Source organism: Bos mutus, chromosome 12 (assembly GCF_027580195.1).
Source record: "Bos mutus isolate GX-2022 chromosome 12, NWIPB_WYAK_1.1, whole genome shotgun sequence".
NCBI lineage: Eukaryota > Metazoa > Chordata > Mammalia > Artiodactyla > Bovidae > Bos > Bos mutus.
In genome coordinates, this window is record NC_091628.1 from 24,980,173 (window position 1) to 24,999,952 (window position 19,780).

General features: G+C 43.9%; 1 protein-coding gene across 3 annotated transcripts; it reads right to left on the reverse strand.

Moving 5' to 3' along the window:
• Positions 1 to 6,802: 6,802 nt before the first annotated feature.
• On the reverse strand, positions 6,803 to 18,765 carry CCNA1 (cyclin A1). 3 transcript variants are annotated; one of them, XM_070380838.1, is made up of 9 exons: positions 18,616 to 18,765; positions 17,940 to 18,125; positions 13,984 to 14,230; positions 13,673 to 13,797; positions 12,993 to 13,216; positions 11,438 to 11,642; positions 9,644 to 9,757; positions 8,394 to 8,527; positions 6,803 to 7,882 (listed from the first exon to the last, which is right to left on the reverse strand). In XM_070380838.1, exons 2-9 carry the CDS (start codon positions 18,102 to 18,104, stop codon positions 7,831 to 7,833), a joined length of 1,266 nt encoding a protein of 421 aa, XP_070236939.1. In that variant the 5' UTR covers positions 18,105 to 18,125; positions 18,616 to 18,765; the 3' UTR covers positions 6,803 to 7,830. The 3 variants fall into 3 exon arrangements, with proteins under 3 accessions (XP_070236939.1, XP_070236938.1, XP_014337299.1); XM_070380837.1 differs by having other exon boundaries at positions 17,940 to 18,128; XM_014481813.2 differs by having other exon boundaries at positions 17,940 to 18,128; positions 18,510 to 18,635.
• Positions 18,766 to 19,780: the final 1,015 nt, after the last annotated feature.

The window sequence follows — 19,780 nt, forward strand, 5'->3', positions numbered from 1 at the left end:
GGGTGGCAGAGATGGCGCCACCTCCAAGTTCAGTTTTTGTTTCAGATGCAGGATGGGGAAGCAAATAGAATATTAATTTTTAAAACCTCTGTCTTAATGTATATAAATCTTGTGTGCGCCCTTAATCACGTTCCGACTCTTTGGGACCCCATGGACTGTAGCTTACCAGGCTCCTCTGTGTATGGAATTCTCCAGGCAGGAATACTGGAGTCAGTAGCGTTCCCTTCTCCAGGGGATGGAACCCAGGTCTCCTGCATTGCAGGAGTATTCTTTACAGACTAAGCCACTAGGGGAGCCCATGTAAATCTTTTCTCACTGCTTATTTTTACTGTTGCTGTTTAGTTGCTAAGTTGTGTCTGACTCTGCAAACCCATGGACTGTAGCCCACCAGGCTCCTCTGTCCATGGCATTTTCCAGGCAAGAATACTGGAGTGGGTTACTATTGCCTTCTCCAGGGGATCTTCCCAACCTAGGGATCAAACCCACATCTCCTGAATCTCCTGCATTGCAGGCCAGTTCTTTACCACTGAGCCACCTGGGAAGCTGATTTCTAGCAGATAATGGTTAGGCCTAGAGTTGACAGCAACCCTTAGAGCAAAAAAGTTAAATGTATTTACCAAATCTTGTAGCGTATAGTCTGCAAACAACAGCCAAACTTTATTACACTCTTACATTTCTGAGTTAGGTGCTGTAGAGCAGAGCCTCTCAAACTTTCATGTGCATGTGAATCACCTGGATGGCTTATTAAAATTCAGGATTAAGTTCAGTAAATCTGCTGTGGGGTCCAAGGCTGTCCATTTTTTTTTTTTTTTTTTTTCGTTTCATACATGATATTTTACATGTTTCAATGCCATTCTCCCAAATCTTCCCACCCTCTCCCTCTCCCACAGAGTCCATAAGACTGTTCCATACATCAGTGTCTCTTTTGCTGTCTCGTACACAGGGTTATTGTTATCATCTTTCTAAATTCTGTATATATGCGTTAGTATACTGTATTGGTGTTTTTCCTTCTGGCTTACTTCACTGTGTATAATAGGCTCCAGTTTCATCCACCTCATTAGAACTGATTCAAACGAATTCTTTTTAATGGCTGAGTAATACTCCATTGTGTATATGTACCACAGCTTTCTTATCCATTCATCTGCTGATGGACATCTAGGTTGCTTCCATGTCCTGGCTATTATCAAGGCTGTCCATTTCTAACAAGCTCCCTAGGTGATACTGGTGTTGCTGCCCACGGACCACACTTTGAGCAGCAAAACAGTAGGGGATACAACAATGAAATAGCATTTCTGCTCTTAAGAAGCTTGTATTTTCCTACAAGATAGACTGTTCTTATATTAATGCTTAAAAATACCAGCACGAAACTTCTCAGATTTTATAAGTTGCAGAAAAATATACATAAAATTTACCATCTTAGCCATTTTTAAGTGTTGTTGTTTAGTTGTGTCTGACTCTTTGCGACCCCATGGACTGTAGCCCACCAGGCTTCTCTGTCCATTGGATTTCCCAAGCAAGAATACTGGAGTGGGTTGCCATTTCCTTCTCTAGGGGATCTTCCCGACTCAGGGATCAAACCTGCGTCTCCTGCATTGGCAGGCGGATTCTTTATCACTGAGCCATCAGGGAAGCCCTGTACAGTTTACTAGTGCCAAAAATATTCACATTGTTGTACAACCAATCTCTAGAACCTTTTCATCTTGCAAAACTGAAACTCTATATCCATTGAACAACAACTTCTCCATTTCCCCTTGCCAAGCCCCTGGCCACTCACTCTCCACTTTCTGTTTCTATGAATGTGACTATTCTGGATACCTCATAGAAGTGGAATCAGTATTTGTCTTCATGTGATGGCTAGTTTCACACAGCATAATATCCTTAAGGTTAGCCCATGTTGTATCATTTGTCAGAGTTTCCTTTGTTTTTAAGGCTGAATGATATTCCACTGTATGTATGCACTACATTTTCTTTATCCATTTACTTGTCAATGGACAGATCATTTTAAGAAACTTCTAGTACTTTTCAAAACACATGCCTGAATGATTCTCCGATATATAATACTTATATTTACCTTGGGGGCTCAGTTCCTCTCAAAAAGCCAGTGCCAAAGAATTATAAATTTTTAGCATGCTATACTATCAGAAGTCCGTAATCAGAATTTTAGTTTCTCCTGAAATAATAATAGCAATAATAGAATCACTAAAAGCCTAATAACATATCAGACATTTTTTAGTATTCCAGAAATCCCTCATGTCAATATTTAATATACAGTCAGTCACTATCTTGGGGATTTGCATTAAGGGCATTTAACGGGTTGCCCCCAGGGGACCCAAGGAAGAAAGCTATTGCTTGCCTAGATGTCCCTCCTCTGCTTGGGTACCATGACAATAGCTGTAATTGTACCTAAGCAGTTAGGAATCTTTCTTAATTTGAGGGGTGCTTTAAATTCAGAACACTGAAATAATTGACTATGAAAGGATTATATAAAATTTATTATACTAACAGATAATTTAAATGTATCTGTAGAAATCAAATTGTAAATAACGTAGAGATTAAAATGTAGATTAGCTTGGGTAATTATTTATCCTTTTCCCCTAGGGCATTATATCTGATCTGTGTTCCTTGAAACATTAGTATCCTTTTAAACACTGACAGGTTTGTGTAAAGAACATTTTCTCTAGACGAATACATTTGGGAAACACTATTTATTCCCACCTCTTAGGGTTTACAAGGCTTCTTGGGTGAGTCTGGGGCCTCCCCAAAACAGATGTGGAGACAGGAGTAGATGTGCAAGAGATTGATTGGGGGGATCGCCAATGAGATAAAAGGGGAGGAGCTAGAGAAGGCATGGAGAACCTTCAGACAAGGATGCAAGCCCCACCTCTGTGAAGGAGAGAGGGGAAGGAGGGTTGCATAGGAAGAGTCTCCCACTATGGTACAGTGATAATTGTTCCGGAGACTGTCCAGGAGACTTTCCTGTGAATCCTCTAAGGCAGATAGAGGAATACGTGAAGACAGCAGAGCCCTGGATGTACTTCTCAAAAAAGCCACTGTGTTCCTCATTCTCATCTAAGACATGCCTTTTGTTTCAAGACCCTAATGAAAGTTTTCCTTTATTATCCAGTTTCTTACACTAAAGTGAATGTAAGAATGACAAAGAGAATGATCTTTTTATGATATGTGTATGCCATACACTGTTACCGCTGATTGTGATTTTTCATTTTAAACTCATTTTATCCGCATGTACTTTGAAAAGCTTTATGCTTTGTATATTCCCAGCAATATCACTTTATATTTGAATAAATTGAGGACTAGTGATTATAAAAATTATTACCCACTCATTCACTCATAACAAAATATGATGGACTCTCTAGGATGAAGCCAGATGCTAGGAGGACAGGGATGAAAGGAGGAGAGACAGACAAGCAACAGCCAGTGGGAGTGAGAGACACCTGCCCTGGGGCTGACAGGGAGGTAAGGCCAAAGGCTAGATCTGAAAAATCACGTTGGAGTTTGCCAAGTGTTAGAGTAAAGTGGGAAGTGTTTAGAGAGACAGATGAGTGTTCTCAAGTGAGTAAAGGGAGGAGGAACAAGGGCCACCCGGGAACGAGAAGGGACAAGGCGGGGGTTACAAAGCAGAAGCTCTTCCTTCCAGGTGGGCAGGGCCTGGCTCATTCAAGAGCCTGCACCCCCGCCCCCTATTTTATCCCAGTGGTGATGTAGCACTAAAGAATCAGATGCAGGAAAGAGATGCCATCGACTTCATTTCAGAAAGCCCTGGAAGCAGGCAAAAGGTAACTGAAGAGCCATGAGGAGGTTGCTACAGTGATGGGTGTATGAGAAATGACGGGGGCTGAGCCAAGGTAGTGACAGTGCGAGCATGAGGAGAGAGGGACTCGGGCATTGGGGAAATAACCCCTATTATGTTTTATTTCTAGAAGACATTCTAGTTTGACACATCATCTCAATGTTATGCACCTTTCCCAGCCCTTCTCTTGCCCTCAGTGTCAGAACTGCCACACTGAATTGTCCACTCCAAACAGATGCAGTCAATCTTCCCACTTCCCTGGCTCTTATTTGCAGGGGAGGAAAAGAGGAGAAATGAGATACCATCCCATTATTTTGAAGACCTAAATACATATCACTCCCAGCTAGTGGTTCTTCATCATCCTAAGATTCTGCCATTCTCAGTAGAGAATTCAGTTCACAACTAATCTTCAAACTTTCTGCCCAAGCACCCTCAAGTTTAAGATACATAAAAAATAAAGTGAATTCTTGTTGGCATTTAATTTTTTATGCATTACAAACTTTCTACAGAGTTGGGCAGAATCTCAGATCACTGAAGCTGGTGTTTCCCAAGGGGTAACACACACACACACACAACCTGGTGGATGAAGGAGCAGTGAGCACAGGTAGCCTGGGTGAACACCTGTCCTGGAAGGTGAATAGGACTGTGGGCACAGTCTCTCAACTTACCTGCTTCAGAAAACTTCACCTCTGGGGGGAAACTTCCACCTGCTGATCCTTTTTTGACTCATTTTAACTGATCTGATTTCCCATGACCTCCTTGCCACATCCCCTCTCCCTGTTTCCCCTCCCCTCCCTCATCGTTACTCTAATTGACCTGTTGGCCATTCTCTTTTTTAAGAATACCATCAATTGCTAATAAAAGACATATTAGAAGGCAACAATTAGCTTGCTGCCTAAAGAGAGGTCATCCTGTGAGACTGCAGGGAAGATCTTCCCGAAGTAATGGGGACATCAGGTTGTATGCACTGGGCCTTGCCCTGGAGCCAGGATGCTATAATAAATGGGGTCATGGCCAGGAGCCCTGAGGAGAGTGTCCCATCTGCCCGACCCCCTAGCTCCCACCACCACCACCCTCCTGACCAATCTGGACACAAGGATCAGAAAGGCAAGACAATCTCATATAAGTAGTGTGGGCTTCAATTTCAAGGTTTGAGTGGTACATTAGATTTACGCGTTTTCATTCTGGTGGTGTGAGCTTAGGAGACAAAGGAACCATTTGGGTGTATTGAGCTTCTCTTTCGGGTCCTGATAACGTGTAGGCAAATGCTGTTCCCTTAGTCCTTTCTCATGGCCCATTTCAACAAGGGCCCCTTGATTCACAGCCGTCTCTGAGTCTTCAGAAAAGCCAGAGTCTGTCTGAAGCCACAGGCTTTCAAAAAGCCCACAGAGGCAAACAGAGGTAGCCCTCCCAGATCCACAGCCCTGCTTAGACCAGCTTCCTTTACTGGCTGACAGGCAGTGGGTAGGAGTGGGTCAAAGAGAAAGATGGGAAAAAGTCAAGAGAACAGATATGAGATGAGAACAGATATGTATGTTCACTTAAAACTATATAATAGTATAACCAGAATCCTAGTTGTCCACACAGATCATCTCAAAATACAATGCTGCCTAAAACATGTATCACTGAAGAATCTGAGAGATAGTCAATATTAAGGAAATTTTAAAAACAAGCATTATTGTTTATGGACATGTTCTTATGAAATATAAAAACCGTGGTCAACGCCGAATTCGGGGAAGATGAAGAATGGGATGGAGGAGGGACACGTGCCGCAGGTTGTTACTCTCTCCTAAGCTGGGTGGGTGGTGCACGGGTGACAGTCATATTTGTATATTTTTAATAAAGTATTTCAGGGACACAAAAAAGTAATAAAAAAGGGAAGCCAAGCTGGAGACCACCTCTTTGCAATCTGTCAATGTATGTGTTGCAGGGTGGGAGCGGGTTGTGTACAAACCGCCGGCCCCCAGGAACATGAGAGTTGTGGGTTCGGACTTCTGTGGCCTGCAGCATGGTTTTTTGTGACCTAAAGTCAAGGCCAAATGTTAGATCCAACCTTAGAAACAAAAGCCTCTTTTGCAAAATAACATAGAAAAACAGAGTATCTAGTATTGATACAGGCCCTAAATCCCTTTTGTGAAACTTATGCCATAAACCACAAAACCCTTTAGGGAAATGTTGATTTCTTCAGTGGAATCAGAAATGGAGACACCTTGAGAATATTTATCTGCAGGAAAAAAAAAAGGCTACACCAGACTCTTTAAGGGCTTGTGGAAACTTAAAAAAAAAAAAAAAAAGTTTCACAAAACATGTCAAGTATGGCTGTATTTTTATACTTATAATTCCATTAGGGTGCATGCGTGTGTGCTGCCATGTCCAACTCTGTGACCCCATGGACTTTAGCCCTCCAGGCTCTTTTGTCCATGGAATTTTCCAGGCAAGGATACCGAAGTGGGTTGCCATTTTCTACTTGCTTGGAACAAACATCTGATTTGGAGTTAATTTCATCTACTCCCATTTTTCCACCTGGGTCTGATATTTTCTGTGTAAAGGAAATCTGTTGTTCTCACTTCTGCAGAGCCATGTGGGCTGAGCCATGTGGGCTGAGCCCAGGGGCAGGCCTGGAGGCAGAACACAGCCAGAGGCTCCTGGGCCTCCAGGCCTGCTGGCCCAGGGCTACTAAGCTGGAGATTAGCAACATTTCTGTGCAATCCCCTGTAAGCACCACTCTCCCTCAGGGCCAAGTCGGCTCTTGATTTTCCTTCCAATCTTTAAAAGAAAGTTAAAACGAGTGCATTTTTGCTCCAGTTTTCCTCATCTCATATACTATATATGTGCTGAAAGGGACCGTGTATGAGGGCGTAGTGAGTTAACTGTAGAATCATGAATAATTTGAGTTTCAGCTGCATTTAGCATGGATATCTTCCAAGGATGAACATGAGGGATTAGCTTAATTTTTTAAAAAAAATTTATTTACTTATTTCTGTCTGTGCTGACTCTTCCTTGCTGCCTGGGCTTTTCTCTAGCTGTGGCGAGTGCAGGCTCCTCACTGTAGAGGCTTCTCTTGCTGTGAAGCGAGGCTCTAGGGTGCACGGGCTTCAGCAGTTGCGGTTCGTGTGCTCTAGAGCGCAGGTTCAGTAGTTGTGGAACACGGGCTGAGTTGCTCCGAGGCATGTGAAATCTTCCTGGACCATGGATTGAACCTGTATCCCTTGCACTGGCAGGCAGATGCTTAACCACTGGGCCACCAGGGAAGCCCGGGATTAGCTTAATTATTATGAGGTCCCATCGTACGGTAAAATTTTCTTCTTCTACCTCTCCGAACATCTTCTAAAGCTGAATATATGCTTGATGGGTGACTAAATCAAAACTGGACATTGAAATAAAAGTCCTTTACAAAATAAGCATCATAACCCTCAATTAGAATTAAATTAGGTAAATTACCCCTCTGAGGTACCTGATAACATTTATTCTTCAACCCACTGTCTTTACCCTCCAGGGCCCGACAGGGACACTAGAATAGACAGTGCTTGCTTACGTCCCTTCGCTAGTCCATCTAGGCTTGGCAGTCACCCTTGCCAGTTTATGGAGAGCTACATAAGGAGTAAAAAGATAGGAAGAAAAAAGTCTCAGGGTAGCGATTTACCAAACATGAAAATCTCTGGATTCTTCAGAACACTTAATCCTAACAGCATACCAGATTTATAAAACCAGTGTAGAAGCACTCTTAAAATAGAAAGACATTTGTAATACTCTCAACTAAAATTCCAGGCAAGCATGTCAGCCACAGTCAGCAGTAAATAAGTCTAACACATGGTCAGAAGGCAGGTTTATTCTTTAGAAAGTACTAGACTATATTACAAGCTACTACGTCTAAGAGAACCTAAATACACTTACATTCTAAAAAGTATGTCACCTATATCGCAGCAACACTAGTTTGACACAACCTGCAGAAAACCTGTAAAAATCACAACCGAGTCTGTTGATCAGGAGGTTAAATTCCGAAGGCGCTTTGGTTCTGAAACTCACTGCAGAGGAAGCACCATGGGTGGCTCCATGAGAGACACGTGCATGTACCTGAAACGAGGCCCACAGCAAGCTCAATACATGCCAAGGGCTTTGGTTTCATAAAATCTCACGTGGGCCCCAGAAAACCGTCTGGTAGTTTTAATGGAAAAGAATGAGCTGGCTGACTAGATGTACTCTGGAAAGTGTTAGTTGCTCAGCTATGCCTGACTCTTTGCACCCCCATGGACTATAGCCCACAGGATCCTCTCTCCACGGAATTCTCCAGGCAAGAATACTGGAGTAGGTAGCCATTCCCTTCTCCAGGGGATCTTCCCAACCCAGGGACTGAACCCAGGTCTTCTGCATTGCAGGCAGATTCTTTACTGAGCCACCTGCTACTCTCCAAGGTGACAAATTATAAATCTAGGCCCTGCCAAACTGATATTCTTGGTTTGACATGCGACCCTACTTTTCCAGCCCAGCACTACATACAATTTGTTCCGTTTTTTAATTCTGAAATTACTATCACTTACTAAAGTTTTAAGTAGTGAGCCTAGATAAGAGAATTTCTGGAACTTACTTTGAAGCCTTGTACTTCTCCCTGATTGCTTGCTGAGGTCGATGGGGTATACTGAGGCACGTTTTATGTAGCTCACTCAGGCAAGGCACGATTTCAGTTAATGAATAGCCTGTAAATGTGGCGAGGGTTTCTGGCTAATCAAGACAAAAGAAATTTGTATCATAGAGCTTGAAGATCTTAATATATGATATCAGAAATCTGAAGATAAAACTGTGAACTGAAGGGAGTTAATAGGTATACTTAGTAAGTATCCATGTTCATCTCAAAAGAAACCATAATCCTTCTTCAGAGCCTTTAGGAATAAGGTATTAGGAAGAACAGTCCGAGTTCTAAATTTGCTCATATCATACAATTATAAATGCCTAATTTAGGGGAAGTTTATTCTCTTATGAGCAGGATTTTTACCGGCCCCTGAAGAGCTTCAACTTACTTGAACACTCTATTTAGATAGAATATGGAAAGATTCTTAGCCAAATGCAGAATAAGAAATAAGAATTTTAGAAAATAAAAGTAGATGCCCTGCTCTCTTAGCACAAAAGTGAACCTTCAGAACCAAATCTTAGGGGCCCATCTCTAATCCTGCCAGCTATCACGAGCCAAGAAGCAACAATAATTCCCTGTTCCCTTGAAAGCCTCATACAACCTCTGATCATCCTAACTGGACCAAGGTTCTTTTACATGGAGGGGAAGAGTCAACATCCTTTGCCTTGAAGTGGTCAGTGCTTACGCTACAAGGGCACTCCCTATGTACGTGTGGGCATTGGGGTTTCCAGGCCAGCTTCCACTGAATGAGCATGTCACCACCACCTCCTTGACTTCCTGCACCCTCTGCGCCCCAGTGAGCTAAGCCACAGAGTCCAAGCCATGAACACTGACCGGCTACATGTTGTAATCTGGGGGTTAGGCAACTAGTTCCTTATAAAACTAACTCTCCCTCCTAACAGGCTCACCAGTTTTAAGCCTTGAGTTACTAAATAGACCTGAGGCCTTGAGGATCATCTTGTTGGTTAATCACTTGTTGTTGTTTAATCACTAAGTCTCTTTGGCAACCCCATGGATTGCAGCCTGCCAGGCTCCTCTGTCCATGGCATCTCCCAGGTAATAATACTGGAGTGGGTTGCCATTTCCTTCTCCAGGGGATCGTCCCAACCCAAGGATTGAACCCACATTTCCTGCACTGCAGGATACTTTATCACTGAGCCTCCTGGGAAGCCCAAGGATCATCTAGAAAGAATCAGTTAGAATCTTACCCAGAAGTGCCTGTTCACAGTGTAGTTTGCCAGGCAATAAGCAGCTGCAGCTATCAGTGAAGGAAGGTATTTCAAGAACGGGTCAGCTTCAAGGAGACTCAGTTCTGCTACATACTAAGCACAAGAAAGAAAGTCTCATTGGAATTAGGAATCTGGCTAAGGTTCCAAGTAAACCTAGAAATGTCAAGGGAACAAACTGTCATCTTTGTTCAATGTGTATCTAGTGATAAGCACAGAAAGAGATGCTCAAAAGTATTCACTGAGTCAATAATCACCATGCCTGTCCATAACCAGAATAACATCCAGGTTTTAATACATTTAATTACAAGTAAATTTCAATATTGTATAGGCAAGGATCAATATTTGGCCTATCTATACAGTGTACGTGATAGGTTACCTATACTAGTACTGCAGGTTTATGCTGGTCAAATAGCATTCCTCTAGCCACTGGAGAAGGCAATGGCACCCCACTCCAGTACTCTTGCCTGGAAAATCCCATGGACAGAGGAGCCTGGTAGGCTGCAGTCCATGGGGTCGCTAAGAGTCGGATACGACTGAGCGACTTCACTTTCACTTTTCACTTTCATGCATTGGAGAAGGAAATGGCAACCCATTCCAGTGTTCTTGCCTGGAGAATCCTAGGGACGGGAGAGCCTGGTAGGCTGCCGTCTATGGGGTCACACAGAGTCGGACACGACTGAAGTGACTTAGCAGCTAGCCACTGGAGTAGACTGGAGTCTTCAGTGAAAGGCAAAAATATGTCCATATTATAGCTATTAATTTATCAGATGGGGGTGGGGAGGGATAAACTGGAAGATTTGGATTGACATATGCACACTACCACATATAAAACAGATAATTAATAACCTATTGTAAAGCACAGGGAAGTGGAAGTGAAAGTCACTCAGTTGTGTCTGACTCTTTGTGACCCCATGGACTATATAGTCCATGGAATTCTCCAGGCCAGAATACTGGAGTGGGTAGCCTGTCCCTTTTCCAGTGGATCAGGCAGATTCTTTCCCAACTGAGCTGTGAGGGATCACAGGGAACTCAACTCAATACTCTATAATGACCTACATAGGAATAGAATCTAAAAAAGGGTAGATATACATACATGTATAACTGACTCACTTTTCTATACAACAGAAACTAATACAGCATTGTAAATGAAGTATATTCCAGTAAAAAAATCAATTAAAAATTTATCAGGCAAATGCATGTTCATTGGCTAGAACAGTACCAGGGGGGACTTATCAGATTAAAAGAAACATACTAGGAAATTTATAGAGATGTTCTTCTTGTTCTTTGCATAGCATATAAATACCAGATATATTAGATCATAGTGGATGGGAACCAGGTTTTCCAAACCAATACTTTAGTGACTCTAACTAAAATTCTAGGACTCCAAAATGACCAAATAGTGCTTCTTTACTTAACATGTTAGAATGAGATTAGAGCCAAATCAAACCATATTTATCTTGTTTCCTTTCTGTAAACCTAAGAGGTACTGCTTGCCTGTGGTCTGTATACAAGAGAATAGTTTCCAAGCTTACATTTTTTTTTTTCTAAGACCTGTGGGTGATTAGACAACCCACATCTGCCAAACATGATTAATGGAAACGTCTCGTTGTTTCTTCAAACATGAAGAAGTCATGTTCTTCAAATTAGTTCTCTTCCAATTGCTAAAAAGCTTTTCTGGGCCCAAGGCAAAGAACTGAAAAGGAAGGAAGAACTGAAGGAGGCTACTTGTTTTATCCAGTTGGCACTGAGGTTCTTGGAAGTCACGTGGCCTACCTTGGCCAGGTTCTCAGTCCTGATGCACACTCCTTGCCTCCTTAAGTACTGAAGGAGGAACTGGTTGGTAGTTGGCACTGTCAGATCAAAAGCCAGGACCTTCAGCAGCAGGTGTTCCATTCTCAGCAGTTGTCGTTTTGTGTAGGTGTCATCCGTTATGTAGACAAACTCATCTACTTCGGGTGGATATATTTCTTCATATTTCCTACAAAAGGGAAAGAGTTTGGGAAAGTGAAGCTTGGATCCTCTGACTCTCTTTCTTGTGCTATCCCAACCAGGCTTGTCACGTGGCCCTCATAGACTTAAATATCACTTATAAATCATGAAATGGCACAGGTGTGAAAAAATACAGAGGCTTGTTTCCATAAAGAGCATGAGTATGACAAGGATATGTCATACTTACTGCCCTGAGTAGTAAAGAGACAATTTTCAACTAGGGATTTTAGGTTTTGGCGTCTGATAAGCTGAAAGATTCTGAATGACAGACATGTGGGTAAATTCCTCTTAATTCTACAGACTCCATCTTGTAGAAAGGAACTTTATGTTGAACATGATGATAGGGAAAAAAAAAAAAAAAAAACCTCCTTAGGCCTTAGATTTTTTTTTTTTTTTAAAAGATTGTACCCAGCTTTTTCTATTGAATTAGCAAAAGATGCTATGTATCCGAGAGAAAGATAATGATTTCACTGGTATCAATTCTTTGCTTTTGCTTTTGCTTCTCCTTTCCACAGGGAAATTTTTGCAAAATTATAGTAATTACTAAGTATAAAGTCTGAGACCAGAAGAATAGAAAGGAAACTACTATTCACCATCAGGTCACTTATTTAAAAGAAACTTAGTCACAACCCCAGTGCTTTTCTACACAAATAAGGCTTCCCTGTTGGCTCAGATGGTAAACAATCTGCTTTCAATGCAGGAGACCCGGATTTGATTCCTGGGTTAGGAAGACCCCCTGGAGAAGGGAATGGCTACCCACTTCAGTATTCTTGCCTGAGGATCCCATGGACAAAGGAGCCTGGTGGGCCACAGTACTTGGGGTCGCAAATAGTTGGACCCAACTAACACTTTTACTTTTAGCCACAACCCAAACCTTTTCTACACAAATAGATATTGTTATGAATGACTGATAGTAACAGGAATTAGCTAAAATAGTTTATTCACTGTAACCAAATAAACTGGGTTATTATGAGTCATTTGCTAGAGCCTGGAGAAGGCTTACATAAACCCAAATCTCTTTAAACGGGGCTTTTACTCACTGTAGAATACAGCCAAAAGACTATACTACAAAATAATTGAACTAGATTCTGAATTTGAGCTGATGGTTGCCTTAGTCATGATACTGAACTTGTTAAGAGGATCTTCAACATCCAAGTTGAAGAGTGAACATGTGGTGAGATTCAGTTTCTCAGTAAACACTGTAAAAAGAATGATATTTTATCAAAGGAGGCATGAGTAAGTTTTAATTATCAAGCACTGTATTTCTCCAATAAATGGGAACAGAAATCAAGTGTTTAGACAGGCTGACATTTCACGATATTTGAGCTGAAGGACTTACGAAGCCAGGAGAATAGCTGCTGTTCCTACAAGCTGCAGTTTCCCTCTAAGAACAGACATGCAGGAAAGAAACCTGTCCAGGAAGTTGACAGCCAGGTAGAGGGTCTCTGCGCGGAGCTTGTACTCTTCTCCGACCTCAGCCAGCCAGTCCACCAGAATGGTCCGCATGCTTTCTGTGATGTCTGGTTGTTTCCTCATGTAGTGTGCCTTGGGCCTGTGTCTGATCTGTTTGGGGAGAGAGTTTTTTTGATGTTTAAATGGTTGTTATCTTAGAAGGATCGCTCCACAGTACAGTTGCTATTTTTAAAAAGCTCATGAGCAGAGGTTAGCAGGAAACTCAGTCAAAAGCCAGAGAAATCTGTACGTCATGATATGGAACAAAGGGTGCAATTCTGGTTCTGTAATGCAATTTAGTTAACGAGTAACTTCAAGGAGGGGGGACATGGCAATAATGGTTCTTCCCAAGAGTGAAATACTTAATATACAAACCCTTTTGAGACATAGATTAATAGTCCAAGTAACTGCTACTCACCACACCCAACTATTATTTTTCATAAACGTTCTCATGTTTAGATGTCACAAGAATGCCATTTGCTAGTGGTCATGGCCAAGAGCATATAACTATGTTAATACAGAGTGCTTCAGGTGCTGGGAATTGAAGGAGAAGTTGGAAAAACTCACTTCAGCTTCTCTAAGGTACTGATGAATTTCTTCAGCATATTCAGTCACATTTATCACATCTGTACCAAAATCTGATGCATCTTCAGACTGAGAGTGGAGAGATGAATCTACCAGCATAGGGGAAACTGCAGGGGGTTCAACATTATCAGGTAAGACATTTCATTTCAAAACTAGTTCCATCCACTAACCCTCTACAGGCAGCTGTGAAAACAGTTACTATTCCAGGGAGTTCTCTTGCTAGTTCTATGCTACTGAACAGTGCAGGCGATTACAAAGACAGGGTACCGTCAGCCATGGGCGAGTCCCATTACCTGTGTTAAAATCCAACAGGAAGTGAAGGTCTGACTTGAGTGCGCTGGTGTCTACTTCATACGCATCCTCTAATGCCATCCCCTTTCGCCCTGGGCAGCTATCTCTGTTCCCCTGTTCAGGCTCATCCATGTAGATATCAAATCCTTGCTTGGCAGGTGCCTGAACCCTACTGTCAGACAGCGCTTTCTTTCCAGCTGGAGGGTAGACATTTTCTGATCCAGAGAAACACCTGAGTGTGGTGAGCTCCTAGAAAAGGATGAAGTTTTTGTGTTAGAGGCTTACCCCAGAGCCCGCATAGGTGCTGAGAACCCATGTGACTCAAACCAGCAGGCTGGAAAGATGAGAGCAATCTGAATTTGAAATATCCATGTCTGCAACTGAATTTCAGAACCTGAAACTTCCAAAGGATTACTTTGCCCTTATCTTTGTCTATATGTGACATCTGGGGAAGGAGCTAACCTAAGATTTGTCATCTTCCTCACGTATTTATCAAAGGAATGCAAAATTATAGAAAAAAAGAAAAATTACAGCTCTCCTCCAAAGTGAACTAGGTACCACATGTTGGGGGGCAGGGGGGACTGTAAATCAGCTTTTGTGCTTGTAGCATGCCAGGTTTTTATAACAACCATGCAAGGTTCTTGACACATAGTTACAGAGTCCTCCTTAAAGTCAACTTTTAGTCAACAGGCTCCTGGAAAGGGCCCATTTATACACAGTTATTCAGAAACATGATGCTTTTAGAAATGTGTACTATGAGTTAATTCTCCTACAAGCTATGGAACACTATTGTATGACATAATGAGAAACAGAAATGAAATTCTAGACATTTTTAAAAGTACAATCAACAGCATTTTCTCAGCAAATTAGATGTGGGGTGGAAGAAAAAGAAGAGTCAAGGATGACAAAGTTTTGGGGTTAAATAATGAGAAGAATAGATATTCCACTTACTGAAATGAGGAAGACTTTGGGAAGAGCAGGTTGGGGCTGGAGTCAGTGTTTGGTTTCACCTAAGTTTGAGATGCCTACTGCATGATCCAAGTGGAGATGTCAAGTAGATAGCTAACTTGAGCCTGAAACTTAGCTGAGAGTTCCAGACCAGAGACAGAAGAAGGAATCATCAACAGAAAGATGGTATTTGTTGCCAGGAGACTTGAACAGATTGTGAAGGGAGTGAGTGCCAATTCAGATCAAATACTAAGCTCTAGCACACTCTAACTTTCAGAGAGTGGATGAAGAAGAACCAAGATAATGAGGTGTGGCCAGTGAGCAAGATGAGAAACCAGAAGAGAGCTATGTTCTCTGGGCTAAGTCAGAAGAAACTACTTCAAGAAAGAGAGAATGACCAATAATGTCAAACGCTGCCATTCAGACAAGTAAGGAAAGGATTGCGAATTGAGTCAAAGAGAGGGACTTCCCAGGTGGTCCAGTGGCTAAGACTCTGTACTCCCAGTGCAGGGGACCTGGATTCAATCCCTGGTCAGTAAACTAGACCCTGCATGCCTCAGCTAAGAGTTTGCATGCTGCAACTGAAGAACTGCATGCCACAACTAAGACCCATTGCAGCCAAATAGATAATAATTTTTAAACAAATATTTACAACTTTAAATAAGAATTGAGTCAAAGAGAACAGAAGAAGAAATCGAGATAGAGTATTTGTTCAACAAATACTTGCATGCGACCCTGGCCAGGCATGATTTTTCTAAACACTGGGAGTACAGCAGAAAACCTGACATCACAAATCCCCATCCTAATAGAGTTTATAGTAGAAAAATTCTCAAGAAATACTGCCATAAATGGGACAGTTGCTGTAAAGAGCTTTGTCATTGAAAGGTTTTTAAGATTGGAAAAAAAAAAAAATCACAATATATTTGCATTTGGGTTTGACCCAGTAGAGAAGAGAAAACTAGGAAGAGAAAGAAGAGCTGATGGAATGATATCCTTGAAGAGGCAAGAGGGCATCAGGTGTGCCTCACACATGGGGTGCACCTTGCGTAAGAGCAGGAATACATAGGTCACGCAGCAGGAGGAGGGTGGCAGGGTATACGATACATGGGGGCATGTGGAAACTCTTACAGTTGCATCTATATTTTTAGGAAAATAGGATATAAAGTTATAAGCTGAGAGGCAGGACGGAGATAGAGGCTTTAACGGATAAAGAGAGAAGGGAAAGTATAAAATAAAAGATTTCTGTAGGACGGTTGTAGAGGAATCTAACCGGGAAATGCAGAGGCAGCACCAAGCTACATAGAGGGTAACTAACAGTTATGAATTCACAGTGAAACCACGAAGCACACAGGGTAACTGCCCATTCAGGAGAGGTGTTAGACTTCGTGTTTTATTTATTTATTTATTTTTAATTGGAGGATATTTGCTTTCCAATTTGTGTTGGTTTCTGCCATACATCAACATGAATCAGCCACAGGCATACATATGTCCCCTCCCGCTTGAACCTCCCTACCTCCCGCCTCATCCCAGCCCTCTAGGTTGTCACAGAACACTGGGTTTGAGCTCCCTGCGTCACACAGCAAATTCCCACCAGCTCTCTATTTTACATAAGGTAATGTACATGTTTCAGTGCTACTCTTTCTATTCATCCCACTCTCTCCTTCCCCCACTCTGTTAGACTTCATGTTTAAACAAGTACACCACGTCGCTAAGCAAATTAAGTTTGTTAAAACCACCTTTACTCAGTTTTTTCCAAAGCTTGAAACAGATTACTTTGGGTAATTTTCTCCCACTAACCAGATGCCACCAAGACACAAATGACTTGTGTCATTGTGTAGAAGAGGAGTAGGAGTAGTCAGTAGATGAGGAGAAGCTTCTGATCTGGCCTCCATCATGACTTTTGTTTGGGTGGGAAGGCTTTCTCAAACCTCTCAAATTTTCTCACCTGTAAAATGGAAAGAATACCTGCCCACCTACTCCACTATACTACCGCCAATGTCGTTCCACCACAGAAGCTGGTGTAGTAACAGACTTGAGGAAGTTTTTTTGTTGTTGTTGTTTTAATCTCAAAATGCATTCTTAAGGATCCAAACTCCTTATTTGCATTTTAAGTGTTGAATTTATTTACCCTCTGTTTACATTCTGTTAAGGGAGGTACCTATGATTAATTAAGCACAAGCAACCAGACATCAGATGGCCCACGATCTTTTGCCCAACTGTCCCCAGTCCTGGGGAGAAGCTGACTTTCAAAGCACACATTTGGAAGTAATCTAGTATACTGTGATCCAATCCTGATTCTAACACCATCACCAATGAACTTAAAGGTTATCCGAGATGCTTCAGGCACAGCCTAGGTCAATCTGAATACCATTCTGATCTAGAGAAACACCAGTACCACAAGTTTATTTTGGAGAAAGAAATCACAAACCACTCCAGTATTCCTGCCTGGGAAGTTCCATGGATACAGAAGCTTGGCAGGCTACAGTCCATGGGGTCGCAAAGAGTCGGACACAACTTCGCAACTGAACAACAATAGTTTATTCTGGTGCATTCACAATGTCCTTTTAGCCCAGAACTTAGGTGCTTCCCTGGTGGCTCAGAGGGTAAAGCGTCTACCTGCCGTGCCAGAGACCCAGGTTCAATCCCTAGGTCAGGAAGATCCCCTGGAGAAGGAAATGGCAACCCTCTCCAGTATTCTTGCCTGGAGAATCCCATGGATGGAGGAGCCTGATAGGCTACAGTCCACAGGGTCACAAAGAGTCGGACACGACTGAGCGACTTCACTTTCACTTTCTTTTAAGTGACTTTACACATATTTGACTTAAACAGTTCCTAATAACAAAGAAAATTATTCAATATTGCTAGCTGAAAAAGGATCATTTAAAAAATCAGTGCCCCTATAGGCCAGATTCCAGGGCTGAATACTCAAGGGGAGTTTGTGCAGAAAATCTCAAGAGATCCCACTTCCCACCAAGACACGAGGGCCTTTCCAGCTCTTCCCAGGCATTACCTGGCCACAGGTCCTCCGGTACTGCCCATTCTCAGTTAGCACTCCTAGTACTGTTCTTTGTGGCGGATCCTGGCCCAACTGGCCTCTGGTTATCATCTGACAGGCATCAGGACCTCGGGACACTGGAGCCAGCACTACTCCACTCTTGGAGCTGCTGAGATGCATAGCCTCAGTCTCCACAGCTTACTGCTGTCAAGGAAGAAGAAACAGACAAGCCGGTGAGTCAGCCTCTTCCCCAAGGATCCAAGGATGCTGAGACTCTCTAGAAGACAGAGCCCTGTGACACATGATCTTCCTTGCAGTTATTAGGTTTGAAAGGGCCTGAGCCACAGTGCAAGTGATCAAAGCCGCTTTAAACCAAAACGGTGATTTGAATCTCTCCAGCCTTTCTTCCAATACCTGGCTGATGGCTGGAAGGAGAGAGGAATATGACAAACCTCTAAGCCAAGACACTAACCCCCACATTAGTGGGGAGTCCAAACCTACAAGCCCGGGTCTTTCCTAGCTGTGATGCTTATCCATTACTCCACCACCCCCTTCCCTGCAAACCAGTGACCCAGGATACATCACTGTGGGAAAGTACGTCCCCTTCTCAAGAGACAAGCAGAGTGCTCTTCCGCGGCCTTCCTCCCACAAGACAGAAGGCCCCCAAATCTGCTTGGAACCCACAGCGGACCTCGCTCTTCTCACTCTTATCTCTTTACACATAAGTCTCGAACAATTAGTAAATGCACACGAGGATTGGGAATAAGGGTCCGCTGAAAGGGGCGGGGCCGGGGCGGGGCGGGGCGGAAGGGGAAGGAGGTGTTAATAGATTCTAGCCGGGGCACTGGGCTCCCAGCGTCTGCAGCCCAGCTCAGAGCTAATTACTTTCAACTCCCCCCGCCCTCCGCCGGCCCCCGCGTCTGTTGAATCGGCCAATCAGCGCAGCTCCCGGGCCTCGCGGGGGCCGTTTCCATGCCAACCGCAGGGGGGCGTGCGCGCTCTGCGGCCTCATCTCTATGGCGACCTCCTCACCCGACACGCTCTGGGAGGTCGCACCGCGACCCCCGGGCGTTCAGGGCTGGGTGGGGCCAACCGGCGGCGGCCCTGGGCTCCTCCTAAGCGGCCCTGCCCGGGCGTGCCCGGGCGGGCAGCCGCCCTGGGCGCCCACGCCCCCACTGTGGCCGGAGTCTGTAAGGGAGGAATACCCGCCCCGTGATGGCCGGGGTTTGGAAGGGACTGTTTTTACTTGAACCAGTTCCCCCAACAGCCGCTAACTCCTCCCGCTAACGTCTTTTCCGCGGCCCGCTCCTGAGAACCTTGGCCCGGGAGGGCGACGCGGGGCCCTCGGGGCTGCTGAGGCCGTGGCGCCTTGACCGCGCCGGGCAGACAGCGCGGCTCACTTCCCTTTTCCCCAGCTCACACACCTAAGCGTACTCCCAAAGAGAGGCCAAGTGGCAGCCAGCGGACCTCTGGTTGGAGTCGCGCCTCTTCGTCCGTGGTGGCGGCGTGTCCTCCTCGGTCATTTTGGGTCCTTGCGCACCGGAGGCCACGCCTGGCCGGCCTGGGTTCAGGTGCATGTAACCCGACAGGGCGGGAGAGGAGACTGGGGTTTTAGGGTCGCACGTGATGCTCTCAGTCCCAAGAAGAGGGACCTTCCTCGACGGTTCCGGCAGCCCCAGCGTGAAGCTGGCCCAGGAAGAGGAAGGAACGCGAGTGGCAGCGACGGGGTCTGGGACGTTGAGGGGGGATAGCGGGGAGGCTGGGAACTAGGGACTGGGCAGGTGGCCTGGCCACGTGGGAAGGAAATCCTTGGATCCGGGGTCCGCAGCAAGGTAGGGTGGAAGCAGGGGGCCTAA

What these genes read in the sequence shown, in the direction of transcription:
- CCNA1 (XM_070380838.1), bottom strand. Translation starts at nt 18,104, where the DNA reads ATGCATCTCAGCAGCTCCAAGAGTGGAGTAGTGCTGGCTCCAGTGTCC. An exon ending in CCTGTTGGATTTTAACACAG is followed by an intron (nt 13,798 to 13,983) that starts GTAATGGGACTC and finishes AACCCCCTGCAG; the next exon opens with TTTCCCCTATGCTGGTAGAT. An exon ending in CTGTGAACAGGCACTTCTGG is followed by an intron (nt 8,528 to 9,643) that starts GTAAGATTCTAA and finishes TGTCTTGATTAG; the next exon opens with CCAGAAACCCTCGCCACATT.